At 37.1% G+C, this 13,648-nt stretch overlaps 1 protein-coding gene across 14 annotated transcripts in view; it reads right to left on the minus strand.

Moving 5' to 3' along the window:
• Window positions 1-13,648, minus strand: part of LOC138683530 (A disintegrin and metalloproteinase with thrombospondin motifs 6-like) — a 185,859-nt gene that overhangs the window by 23,331 nt on the left and 148,880 nt on the right. For all 14 annotated transcript variants that reach the window (XM_069775470.1, XM_069775476.1, XM_069775478.1 and 11 more), the window contains one exon: window positions 3,261-3,390. In XM_069775470.1, the coding sequence (XP_069631571.1) occupies window positions 3,261-3,390 (130 nt within the window). The remainder of the gene's footprint in view (window positions 1-3,260; window positions 3,391-13,648) is intronic.

Below are 13,648 nucleotides of genomic sequence, written 5' to 3' on the forward strand. Positions count from 1 at the left end.
TACTTTGTATTTTTCTAGAGCAGCAATTTCCAGCCTAGGCTACAGTAGTTAGAAAGGAGTGTTGAGCCTGACAAAACTGCAGCTATTTAAGTAGATTTGTACTGGACTTCTATGAAATTATTCCTCTGAAAGTGGTTTGCAACTGGAAATGTTTGGGAATCACTGCTGTAGATTAAAGCACAAGTTAAAAGCCAAGATGCTTGCCTCTCTAGTATCACTGCAATAAAATAATTTGATCTCAAAATTGGGCTTTCTGAGATTTAATTCTCATCTGATTATGAAACATTTTAAATTTTTTTATAGAAGGCTATACTGAAATGCAAAATACTCATTTATTAAAGCAAACACTAGTAAAACATAATTCATCACATAAAAAGATGACCTCAACAAATATTTTAAAAATATAAAGCACTGCATGATAGCTGCTAGAGAGACCTTCTGAGTGTTTGTGTGTACATAGTAAAAGTCGAGAGCTGTACAGTATATTTAGATTACTTTGTGATGCTGCAGAGATTAAAGCAGCTGTTTATCTGGCTGTAAAGTTATATTAATTTTTTCTACTGATGAATGGTTAATGCAGCTCAGTTCACTGGAAATATCTCTTCACATTGTTGAGCACACTGAGTCTTCAATATTTCATATGTTGATTAGATACACTCACCTGAATCATCCCTGCAAAGGATGAAGGTGAAGTCTAATATGCTATCACATGCTGCCAACATGCCAAAAATATCAGGCATGTCAGTCACTGTGGATGTTCCTGGAGGTATGCTTGGAGCTGCCTCATAAGATTTTGTCATTTTCTGAAGCCTCTGTCAAAAAGATGTGGTGCTGTCCTGTCTTGTATTACATGTAATATATTCTAATATGAACCTAGATCAATGCAGAGATGCAAACAACTATGCCATATTCTGTCATTATTTTCCTAGTGAAAGAGAATTAATTTGTGATTATTCACCACCAAACTTATGCTTTTACCACAGTAAGGAGAATTAGAAGCTCTTCACAGCTTTGAGGAGGCTGAAGTGTTAATTTTTAGTTGGTACTAAGATTTGCTCAAGTGCATTCTGAAGTACCTTTTACGTTTATACTGTATCTCACATGACAGTACTGTTCATAGGATCCAGAGAGTTACCTATATCTTTTCTTGAAATCTGAAACTGTAGGAGTTATTTATTGTAGTAACAAACAAAGTCTTTGCTGCTGTTCAGGAGCCTCGAGTATAATGTAACTGGCATTCAGTTAGGAGGAGTAACATTTTCACCACAAGTAAAGTGGAATTGTGTTAATTAAGAAAAGGAAATATTTGGCCACTCTGTTGAAAGAGTAAGCCTTACTGGGTGATAAATCTTCCAGCCAAAAGGGTCAAACTTCTTTGGGAAACTATCTCAAAAGATGGTATTTGAACTTCTTCTAGACTATTTACAGGATCAGGAATCAAGAACCCTTCCTTAGGAGTTTGGCACTTTGTATTCACCCTGTGGTGAGCATCAGAATGGAGGCAGATGTGGGCTGAACTGCTCTGACATATTCAAGCAGATGCTGATTAATACACACTACCCACTTTCTGAATCTTGATGACTTGAGTTTCACCATGTTCATCAAAGTCCCTGCTGTACTGGATGGAGAATCCCAAAGTCTCCCACTTTGTGGTGGGTTTTTTTGATTTGTTTTTGTTTTTTAAATAATGTCAGTGCAAAAAAAAAAATGAACTATGTTAGAATAACTATGTTAACACTACTTTTTAAAGTGCTAATTTGTTAATAGTTAAGCCACACAAAGGAAGGGACAGGGATGTGTTTGGTAAAAAGAAACTGACCAAACATGACCACTTCCCAAGTTCTGCTCTCAGGTACATAGTGTGAGAGTTTAGTTAGTGCACTTATAGCCATGCTAAACAGTGTTATACAAACAGAAATCAAGTGCATATCCTTCCAGGATAAGCATATATTTACACATAGACTATGGGGACAATAACTTAGTCCTGTTTGTGAGCCAGCATATCTACCTTAAAACACACTCAAGGTGAGAGCAGCGTAATGGCTTCACTTCTGTTTACTTTATGTTAAATGAGTATGGTACATGGCACAGGGGGAATAAGTGTAGAAGACATTGCTCTGCCATCATGCAACCTGTCACCATGCTCAGGGAAGCAATTGATACTCTAGGAAGAAACTGGTTTCACGAAGACCTGTTGGATTTTAATGCATTATAGTATTGTCTCATTCCTCCTGGTGTCCTTCATGCTATAGTTTTAAAGTTTCTAAGAGACATTTAAAAGAGACCACAGTATTTCTTTACTGTGTGATATCTACACTTAATCAGTATTAATGATTTTAATGCCCAATTAGAATTAACTACAGATTATCATGAAATTTAAACTAACCAGAGCTCATGAATCAATAAACTGTTGTATTATTTGTCTCAAAACGTAAGAAGGAGCTGTTGTGCATATGCTGAAATTATTTTCTAGTGCAAAATATCACAGCTGTTTCTAAACAGTTTTTGTAGTAAGATTAAGCTATGCTATAGGTCCTTACCAAATTTCATTTTTTAACAAATGGGCTGCTGTGTTTTTAATTATCTTTTCAATATGTAGCATACAGCTACTTTAAAAATAGAACTAAATAGACTTAACCAAGTATGCACCTAATCCTAAAGGCACACCGCATTACTGTACAACACTGAGCATGCTGGAGAGAAAAGTTGTTTGCCAAAACTATTATCAGTAAATGGTTTGGTCTACTAAGCAGTTTCTATGTTTACCATTTCTCATCTGAACATGTTAACCCAAATTTTAATATACTATACTTAAATATATGGCAAACATTTAGTATGCAATGTAAATATCTATGGGAAAGTTAGTCTCCCCTCACCTCAAGATTCTTCTGTCATTATTGCCTTAAGAATGGCCCCCAGTTCTTTTTCTGAGCACTATTCACCACACCTGACGCTTCTATCATAAGAAACTGCTTTGCTAGTATCTTTTTACTTACGTCTGAGTTGCTTTGTGTAGTTTAAACACCACTGTTCCTCAGTCAAATCAGGCCTCCTCTAGGTCAAAGTATGTATTTTCCACAACTGATTCCAGAGGAACAAGAAACCATAACCAAAAAACAAAACCAAATATCCTGATAGGACAGGACCCTAATGCTAGATCAGAATTTTATACCACCTTTGGTCAAACGGATTTATTATATATTACAAAGACTTTTCTATCTATGCAAAACAGATGTCCATCTTAGTGATTAATGACTTACTCAGGTGGGCAAGGCTCAGTGTTGCAGGCTCTTTGGTTTTCTGGAGGCTTACTGTCAGGGTCACAGTAATTGTTTTGTACAATGGAGTTGTCATCCAGTCTTTTACACACCACCTCTTGTTTCTGCACACCTTGGGATGAAATGAAACACTATTAATTAATCATTCTTGCTCTGCTACTTGTTGAGTTAAAGTGTATTTCACCTATTGATTATTAATCCTACTATCCCCACTTTAATTGGCTGAATGCTCCAGGTGTGTGAATCCCAATTGACTGAATGCCCCCATACCACACAAAATTGTTCATTTTCCTTCAATTTTAGGCCACCCCACTGAAAGAGGATTTTAAATTGCTGTTGTTTTCTAAAACAAAGGGAATATATTTATAGATTTACTAACAGATTGTTTTTATTTGCATATTGCACAAAATCCATTTTCTGTCTACCCTAGTAAAAAGACACTTCAATTTCCAAACAAAACATCACCAAATAGAATGTGGTCACACTTCAATGCAGAATTATTGTTTATGTGCTCTGGTTTAAAATAAAACAGCAATACTGGGATACAGTGTTGCATTTTTATACATGTCATCCTATAAACATTTTCTTCATTAAAATAATAGAAGTATTATTCATTATGAAAGATGCAGTTTGTCTCTGTGAACTCTCATTTTGTCTGGTACTCCCAGCTCCTCTTTCACTGTTAACCATCAACAGGTTAGTTCAGAACTGATTATTATTCCCAAAACATAATGACATATCACTGCCAAGGCAACATTATAAGGTAACACATTAAGCAGATTTTCCAGTTTTTAAAAAAACAGGATCTAAAGAAAGGCATTAAAGAACCATTGATATGACAACAGTGCAGCTCAGAGTATTGCTGTAAACAGTGGTACACACGGCCGCCACCTCTGTTTTTAAAACAAGCTGTATGATGTTTGCTAGCATAAAAAGACTGTGAATCTGCAATTCATATGCAGTTCTTACTGAACATGAGTAGTCATAATACTGAAATAATAGGATTATTTGTGTGATAAAAGTTGCAAAAAAGCCCTAAACATTTCTTAAAACCAGAAGCAATTATTTAACTTTTTCCAAATTGTGAAATGCATACAAATAAATAGGGATTAAAACATCCTGGCTTCAAATATCTGCCAACTTTACTTTACAGCCCTCTCTTCATTTTAAGACAAGCATTTTATAGGAAGTAGACATGCAGCAATAAAAGTAATTGTATAATATTTTTCAGGCATTGAACACTCACTAAAAACATGGGATTTTCTTTCACCAAACATTTGTAGTCCTTTTGCTCATTTTAAACTAGCTAAACAACTTACCTTGCAATTGTTTCATTTGTTATTCATTATGGAAAAGAATCAAATCTCCTACTTTGGTTCCTAAAATGAGACCTATATGGAATTTAGGTATTTAATTCCAGTAGTGAGTCAAGGCTAGCCTTGAGATGCCTTAAGTTTGGCCCACAGAGCATCCTGCTTGGCTATGAACAGAAGTCTCCCAGTCTAAGGCCAGAGGCATGTGAAATGTCTTTATGATGTTATGTGCAAAGGACCTGGGGAAAATGGTAACCTCCTTTTTCACAAGTCTTGAGAATGGCATGCAGTCCCCCATGAGGCTGCAGATCCAGAAGTAGTAGGTATGACCCCTTCTCAACCCTGAGGGGGATTCCTACTTCCCATGAGCATACACTAACTTCTGTGACTTGGTGATTATTTTAGCTAAGGTGGCAAGACTGTGGTTTCTAGTCTGTAGATTATTTCTAGTTTTTATTTAGTTACGGTCTGATGTAAAATGTCTAAACCATCTTGAGAGCAGGGATGAAAATCCATACCTGCCTGTGCTAGATGAATGTCTTATTTGCTGGTAACAGATTAAGCCCCTTTCTTGTCTTCCTGCCATTGGCCCCATGAATCTTGCATCCCTGGTTGTACTGTGGCCCAGAATGCTTATTAAAAAAATCTTCACTTTTCCTACCCCTCTTAGACTCCTCAACTATTCTATGGCACACAGTTAAGAGTACTCTTTGGAAGATGCAATCCCAGTTGAAATCTCTTCAGTCTGATACAGGAAATTGCTATTTAATAACTGCCATGGCATCCTGCAAAATGTGGGTATTATCCCTTATGTAAGAATATAGCCTTGTTAATACAAATACTTTCAGGAAAACCCAGCAGTTTGGATCCTAAGCACATAAAAATGTTCCATGTGTGGCCTCAACTCAAATGTGCATGCTCCTGACAAGCAGGGTAGGAGTTAGATTCATCACTCAACATACTGCTTCTTACAGGCTGCCTTTTTAGCAGGTGAGAACTTTGTATCAACCCTCAAAATCACCTGCCTCCTCACCTTACTTCAAAATCATTAACTATGTTGTGACCAAAGATGCCTAATGCTGAAGTCTTCACTCTGCCGCAGTACCTAAATCCAGAGTCCCAGCTTTGCTGCTGGGATATCTCCTTTTTGATTACAGCTACACATAACCTTCCCAAAGTAGGCACTTTAAATCAGGTTGTAAATCATTTCACATGTCTGACATCTTAGGTTATCCATAAACATCACAATCATTTTAAAGTAAGCTTTATTTATGAAAAAGATATTAATATGAGACATGTCTTACAGTGAGCCAGGTAAACCAATCAGCTTCTTCCATTTGCTCTTCTTTCTACATGTATCTGGATGCCACGACATTAGACAACAGTAGGTACCACTAAACAGCGCAGAAGGCTGCCAGACTGTTTTCCAAGTGTATCCTACATACACAAATCTACATGAATAAGCTAAAAAGAAAATACCATTTTTTAACAGTATTCAACCTCCTTTTTTTTTGCTAATTTTCAATTTATGTGCTTTACATGTTGGAAAAAAATCATTTTGCACAACCCTTCTGTGCATCTGTTCACACTTGAGTTTATTTATTTCAGCCACAATACAAACTGTGCCCAGTACTCCAGAGGGATTTTACTAGTGCCTTATCCAGTGTCATTAATACTTTTAAAGAAATACATCCTAAAATCAAATCTGCCTTTATAATGACTACAACATATCCCAGTCTTCCCCATGTCTCCTAGCGCTGCATTGTCAGCAAATTTCATCAGAGCTTTCTACTTTTTATGCTATCATCAGAACAAGAAAAACTGAAGTCTGATGAGTCATGTGAAAGGTCTTTAAGAAGCCCACTAGGCTCACTGCCTTTTGGCCCAGTAATTTACATTTTAAGCATGCCACTTGTCTACTAATCTTTTCTAATTCTTTATTAAATGTAGGTGACAACAAAAGTCTTAGGAAAGTCTACATGAATTAATTTACTACATTTCCTTGGTCTAGAAAATGAGTTATATATTAAAATATATCTGGCTAGTCAAGCATGACCTATCATGTTACACTTTACCTCATTTGTCATTTATTTCTAGATCTTTAGTTATCTTCAAAATTTCAAATCAGTTAGCACTTCAATGTTGTTGTTATATATATTTTTCTATACACACACAGAGTGAGAGATGATTTTATTCAGTTCTTTACTCCTTTAGTACTATTATAGTAGAGAAAAGTAATATCTATTGCAGCATGAAAGAGAGAGCAAAATGTTTACCAGATTAGACTCTCCTTTATAATCTCTTCCTTTTGTTCTTGACAAATAAGTGGAAGATCTAAATATTTGAGAAGCTGTGACAAGATGATTCACTTTAAATTATATAATCTATGTAAGCACTGCCAACAGATGAGAATAATTAAAATCACATCTGACAACCTGAGTAGGAGTATTTCTTTTGCAATTTCCTAATCAAACTTCACCATGATGAGAAATAATATTTAAAAAGCCTAGCCAAACAGCAATCCTAGTAACATGGCGCTGCTAGTTGACATAGAATTTATGTTCAGCTCTGACTGATGAATAATCATTTATCCTTTCTATCACAAGCTGCCTTAATTCTTTTGGTGGCTGATAAAATAATAGGTTTCTCTCAAATTTCCCTCAAATATAATTACTTAAAAATATTCATTTATACACACTTAATAATTAAGCATTTTAATGATCCATACCATTCTCTCAAATATATTTATGGGATAGCATAGTTATTAATGTTATGTTTTCACGAAATTTCCTATTGGCATCAGACACATTTCCTTCGAGGCTTTGACTAAAAATTGGCAACCCCAGTAAATTAACTTCTGAGGAGCTATGTAATAAGAAAGTATTCTGAAGTACTATGAACACAAAGTATCACTGTGCTCAGTTTTCAAAAAAAATTAAACCAGCAATGTTATTTATTGAACGTTGGTCAGGTAGCACATCACCCCTAAAACAGCATTCATCACTATTCACTCACACATTGAAGAATCTTTAATCCATGCCAGGCAGATATGTTAATCCAGTTTTAAAATGTTCTGCAGCATCTTGCCACATAGTATGTGATTTGTGATACAAGAAACATAGGTATGGATTAAGGAAACTTTACATCATTGCTGTCTAACTACAGTGTTATTTAAAATAACATCTCAGAAACAAAATTCAGATTCTAACTTTAAGTCAAGAAAAAGAAATGGAAAAGTCTGGAAGTGCAGTTTTTACCCAGACAACTTGGTTAAGCCCTGTGGGCCTTGAAAAAAAATCTTAAAATTATCAACTCTTCTCTGAGTATATGGTCTCTCTTAAAATAATCTAAAAAGCACAGCTAAACAAGTATATTTAAACTCTTGGGGGAATAATTACAAGCAGTTAGACAGAAACACTCTGCTTTCAAATCTACAGATCTATAGTTGTCGTGGTTTAACCCCAGCCAGCAACTAAGCACCACGCAGCTGCTCACTCACTCCCCCCCATCCAGTGGGATGAGGGAGAAAATCGGGAAAAAGAAGTAAAACCCGCGGGTTGAGATAAGAACGGTTTAATAGAACAGAAGAAGAAACTAATAATGATAATGATAACACTAATAAAATGACAACAGCAATAATAAAAGGATTGGAATGTACAAATGATGTGCAGGGCAATTGCTCACCACTCGACGACCAACACCCAGCTAGTCCCCGAGCAGCGATTCCCTGCCCCACTTCCCCATTCCTATACTAGATGGGACGTCACATGGTATGGAATACACTGTTGGCCACTTTGGGTCAGGTGCCCTGGCTGTGTCCTGTGCCAACTTCTTGTGCCCCTCCAGCTTTCTCGCTGGCTGGGCATGAGAAGCTGAAAAATCCTTGACTATAGTCTAAACACTACTGAGCAACAACTGAAAACATCAGTGTTATCAACATTCTTCACATACTGAACTCAAAACATAGCACTGTACCAGCTACTAGGAAGACAGTTAACACTATCCCAGCTGAAACCAGGACAATAGTTTATAATAAAAGACATAAAATGTCCTCATGACTTGTCAATGGAATTCTAATAGAAAACAAAAGTCCAATGGTTTAGTGACCATATTCTCCAGAGACCTGAGATGTTTTGCAGATTTCAATTCACAAATAGTCTGCATGACTTTCAGTAGCCAAATTTTAAATTACATGGAGCACATTTTATTCTTAAATTAAAACTGCAGGCATGTAAATGCTATATCTATTTTTAAAAGCAAGCCCTAAAAATTGTGGTTTGCGATTGCAACAGTTATAAAGATGCCAGTACCAATACATAGTGAATCTTGCATCACTAAAACTAGTGCATGCTGGTTAATCCAGACATACTTTCTGAGCTCACTCATTAGATCACAAGATGTTCATCACAGAGCCAAACTTACATTTTCCTTGATGAGGACAAGTATGTTTTATTTGTCTAAAGACAGTTTCATAATTCATCTGAGGGCATGAAAGAAAAACATAGTAGGCACCACTCTACAAAAGTGATGAGCAGGAAAGTAAACTGGACAGCAATCAATTTACTTATAATAATATATTGACTGAATATTTCATAAAAAACCATGAATATGTAAGACATTTGACTCATCCGGAGATGAACTCTAATAGAATGAATGAAATCAAAACCACTGCTTAGGGTACCTGGTAAATTCCAGATAATAAATGCTGTCATTTGTTACCATTTATTGCTAGAATTCTATTAGGCATGGAGGAAAATAAAAAAAGGGGGCATGCACTTATTGGAGTTTATTTTTAATGTATACAAAAGTAAAAATACACAGAAGGATTTTTTCCTTTGTTGGATTTTTTTTAAACAATACCACCAGCAGTTCACTTTCTTATTAAGAATACTTATGGATCTGGATGAAGTCATATACTTGCCCTTGGAAAGCTACAAGATGTCATATAAGGAAAGACAGGCATGAGAGTAAATAAACTGCAATTCTGTGATCTTTAAGTGATATATATGACTCTTCTATTTTAGCACTTTCTTCTTCTCTTTCCAGCTTTCATTTTATTGTTTTATTTCCTATTTCTATGTATTCTAGTTTCCTCTTTCTTAGATTTTTCTCATTAAATAATTAAATAATCAGGTCCTTTAAAAAATCTTCTGTTGTTGTCATCAATTTTTTCTGAATTCCAGCAACCTGTTCATCCATCCATCCATCCCTTCTAAATTCCCTGTGTTCTTTCCTGTCCCACTCTTCTCTGTCTAGATAAACTTGCACTCTACATTCTGGTATTCTCTGGCATTGTTTTCCTGTAGTCTTGTCCAAGTCTGCCACCAGATCTATACAAGATAGTAACAAACTTTCCTTCTGAAAACTCTTGACTCTGAGTAGAACAGTTCTCAGTGAACTTTCAGGAAAGGGAATTAATATGGAGAATATATGTAGCTCAGTTTTACATAATGTTCCCAGAGAGGAAAAAATGGCTCAGATGATAGTATAAATTTGTATTTTAATGAAAGGTTTTTCAATATAGTAAATACTGGTTCTAGAATACAAAAAGAAAAGCTGCAATTCTGGATTTCCAAGCCTAAGAATGGATACTAAGAGACAGATATTAAAAATGAATGAAATTATAATCTCGTCCTACATATGAGTACATGAATCCAGGAAAAGAAGAGAGTTGTCTGTTACCAGGCAAGCTCTTTTAACTACCTGGTAAGTCTGAAGAAACTATTCTTAGAAAAACTCAAGAAAATACCAAAATAAAACTCAGATTTTGGAGACATGGTTTCTGCTTAATTCAGTCTAGAGGATATGATGCTCACTTGCAGAGCAACTATAGAATATTTTGTTCTTTTCTCCTTTAACATGAATGGCACTACTAAATACACAGTCTACACTACTAAATACACAAGGAGTTGAACACACCATTAGCAAGTTTGCTGATGATACCAAACTGGGAGATGATGTTGACTCTCGAGGGACAAGAGGCCTTGCAGAGGGATCTAGGTCAATTGGAGCATTGGGCAATCAACTGTGGCATGAAATTTAACAAGAACAAATGCTGGATTCTGTACCTGGGATGGAGTAATGCCAGACATAAGTATAAATTGGGAGAGGAGTAGCTGGAGAGCAGCCCTGCAGAAAGGGATCTGGGGGTGCTGGTTGACAGCAGGCTCAGTATGAGTCAGCAGTGTGCCCTGGCAGCCAAGAGGGCAAATCCCATCCTGGGGTGCATTAAACACAGTATGACCAGCTGGTCAAAAGAGGTGATTATCCCACTGTATTCAGTGTTGGTGCGGCCTCACCTTGAGTACTGCATGCAGTTCTGGGCCCCACAATTTAAGAAGGATGTTCAGGTCCTTGAATGCATCCAGAGGAGGGCAACAAAGCTGGTGAAAGGGCTGGAAGGCATGTCTTATGAACAGTGGATAAGGACTCTGGGGTTCTCTAGTTTGGAGAAAAGGAGGCTGAGGGGCAACCTCATTGCTCTCTACAGCTTCCTGAGGAGGGGAAGTGGAGAGGGAGGTGCTGATCTCTTCTCCCTGGTATGTAGAGACAGGACATGTGGGAATGGTTCAAAAGTGTGCCAGGGGAGGTTTAGACTGGACATCAGGAAGCATTTCTTTACCAAGAGGGTGGTCAAACACTGGAATAGGCTTCCTAGAGAGGTGGTCAATGCCCCAAGCCTGTCAGTGTTTAAGAGGCATTTGGACAATGCCCTTAATAACATGTTTTAACTTGTGGTCAGCCCTGAATTGGTCATGCAGTTGGACTAGATGATCATTGTAGGTCCCTTCCAACTGAACTATTCTATTCTATCTCTCATTAAAGAAGGACTAACTTCCTTCTGTTTTTTAAATGCAATCTAAACATGTAGCTGTTTGTTTTGCAAACTTTATCTCCTAGACTCCTCTATGAATAATAATGTCTACTGTGGAAAGAGTCCATTAATTTCAGGTGCCCAGCTGAGTTTTCAGAATACTTCACTTTACACACAGTTGATGAACTTCATTTCATGCTTCAGAGCTCAGACGTTTCAGAGAGGTACCCAGATAACGATGAACTGATAATTAGCAAGTAAGACTGTAATGTATGCTTTGAGTTGCTCAGTATCACGAGAACCACACAAGGGAGGCAGGAATGGAATCAAGAGCTCTTGCATTGCACTGAGCTGTCGTAAGCAGGAAACCCTCCTCCTTTTTCCTACCATTCCATTTACAGCATGCTCTTCCTATTTTGCAAAACTGAGACAGGCCCTGAACAGAGGTCCTGTTTTAAAAGTTAAAGTGCTTTTACTGTTCAGATGTGACTCATCAGCACATCAGAGATGAATGTAAGATAGAAGTCCAGTGGAAAAGACAGCACATTACCATCTAATAAAGATTGTAGGTTGCTCTTAGCTTGCTCCTTGGCTCCTGACTGCTCCAGTTATCCTTCTCCAAGACAAGGTCTACAGGCAGCTCTAGGAATTGCTGAATGCAGTGGATTGCTCTCAAAAGACTATGAAGAGATTGCACAAAGTTCGGACACTTCTGCAATATACAGTACGGTGGGCTTGGGGGTCGTTTGGGGAGTAACTTCTCCTTCCATGCAGACATGACCATTGTTTGATCTTTGACCATGCATGGTGAGCTGCCCTGCTCAGCATATCAGAACAGGGAGCTGCGTACCCTCCAGCACCCCCTCCCTGTCCTGTTGCTGATCGGCTTCTTTTCACCTGTGGTTCCTTGCTGTGCAGGGTTCGTTGTCATGCAGAGTTCATCTTTAAGCAGAACTTGCCCCACCACAATGTTTGAGACATTAACTCTTTCAGTCTCTCACGAGTACTCCAAACCAATTTAAACTGCCAAAATGCTGCTCTAGCCTTTGTGCTCTACTTCATGACATTCAGCACATATCTTCAAGTTCATATCACTCTGGTGGGCTGTATGCAGGTCTCACTTTTTCTTTTTTAGACACTTTTAATTCAAAAATATACACCAAGTAATAACTATGTTTTAAGAGTCACAGACTTGGTCAAATGCTATGTAATGCAGATACAGTCAGCCTGATTTAGAGAGAACTAGACCTAAATAGTACGGAGTGGACATGAGCTAGTCTATGACAGCCTCAGGATCAAAGAAGGGTCCCTGCTCAACTGGTTCCTGTTTCACAGAACAGCCTCAACCACAGAAAACAATTTAAGATTTCATAGTCATCCTTAATTCTGTCATTTCCTGGCATCTAAATACTTGCAAATTTGATGTTCTTTTAAGGCAGCTTTTTAAGTGTAACATACACCTAGACAAAAATACATTAGAATACAGACATGTTCAGAGATGGATAAAAGTTAAATGTGTTGATTGCAATTTAGATTTGCCTACAGCTTTGATATAAAGCCTATTCTTTGATATAAAAGTATATCTGGCTCTACATCATCTAGAGTTTTCCTGGATCAAGATGGAATATCATATGATCAAACCTTGATCAGTCCATGCACTACAGGTGTGCTACACCAACTACAATGAGAGGCAGGAAAATGTTGATGCCTTTAACCTCTTCACAGTCTGTCCCAAAGCCACTACATAATTTTTTTTAACCTCATAAATAAATAATAATTTCCATACTAACATTCCTCACACGTGCTTATTGCGGTTTTTTTACTTTCAGGGAGAAATCCTTTAACTGTTGAATATTTTATTATCCTTTGATGCAGAGCAAAATTTCTCTTCTAAAGACAGAGTTCAAGTAAATAGAATTTCAATAATGGACTTCATAATGAATCCTATAGAAATAAACAAAGCCATGCAGTGGTTTCATTTCTAAGATTTCTCAACACTTCATATTTATATTAGCCATCTTTTCCAGTTACAGTCTCTGTCTCTACAATCCTTGTCTGCCTTTCTTCTTCCCTGGCTCAGCTCCTTTTTAGAATTGTGTTTTCTTTTGGCATATGGAAAAGGTGCTTCATAAAGTGGAGGGAATAGCAGGTACTCATATGGAGAAAGCAGATACAGTTTTTAACATGAATCATAGCTAAATGAAACATTTATTCCCTGAGCACAGAGCTCAATGAAAATAAGT

Source organism: Haliaeetus albicilla, chromosome W (genome assembly GCF_947461875.1).
Source record: "Haliaeetus albicilla chromosome W, bHalAlb1.1, whole genome shotgun sequence".
NCBI classification, from domain to species: domain Eukaryota; kingdom Metazoa; phylum Chordata; class Aves; order Accipitriformes; family Accipitridae; genus Haliaeetus; species Haliaeetus albicilla.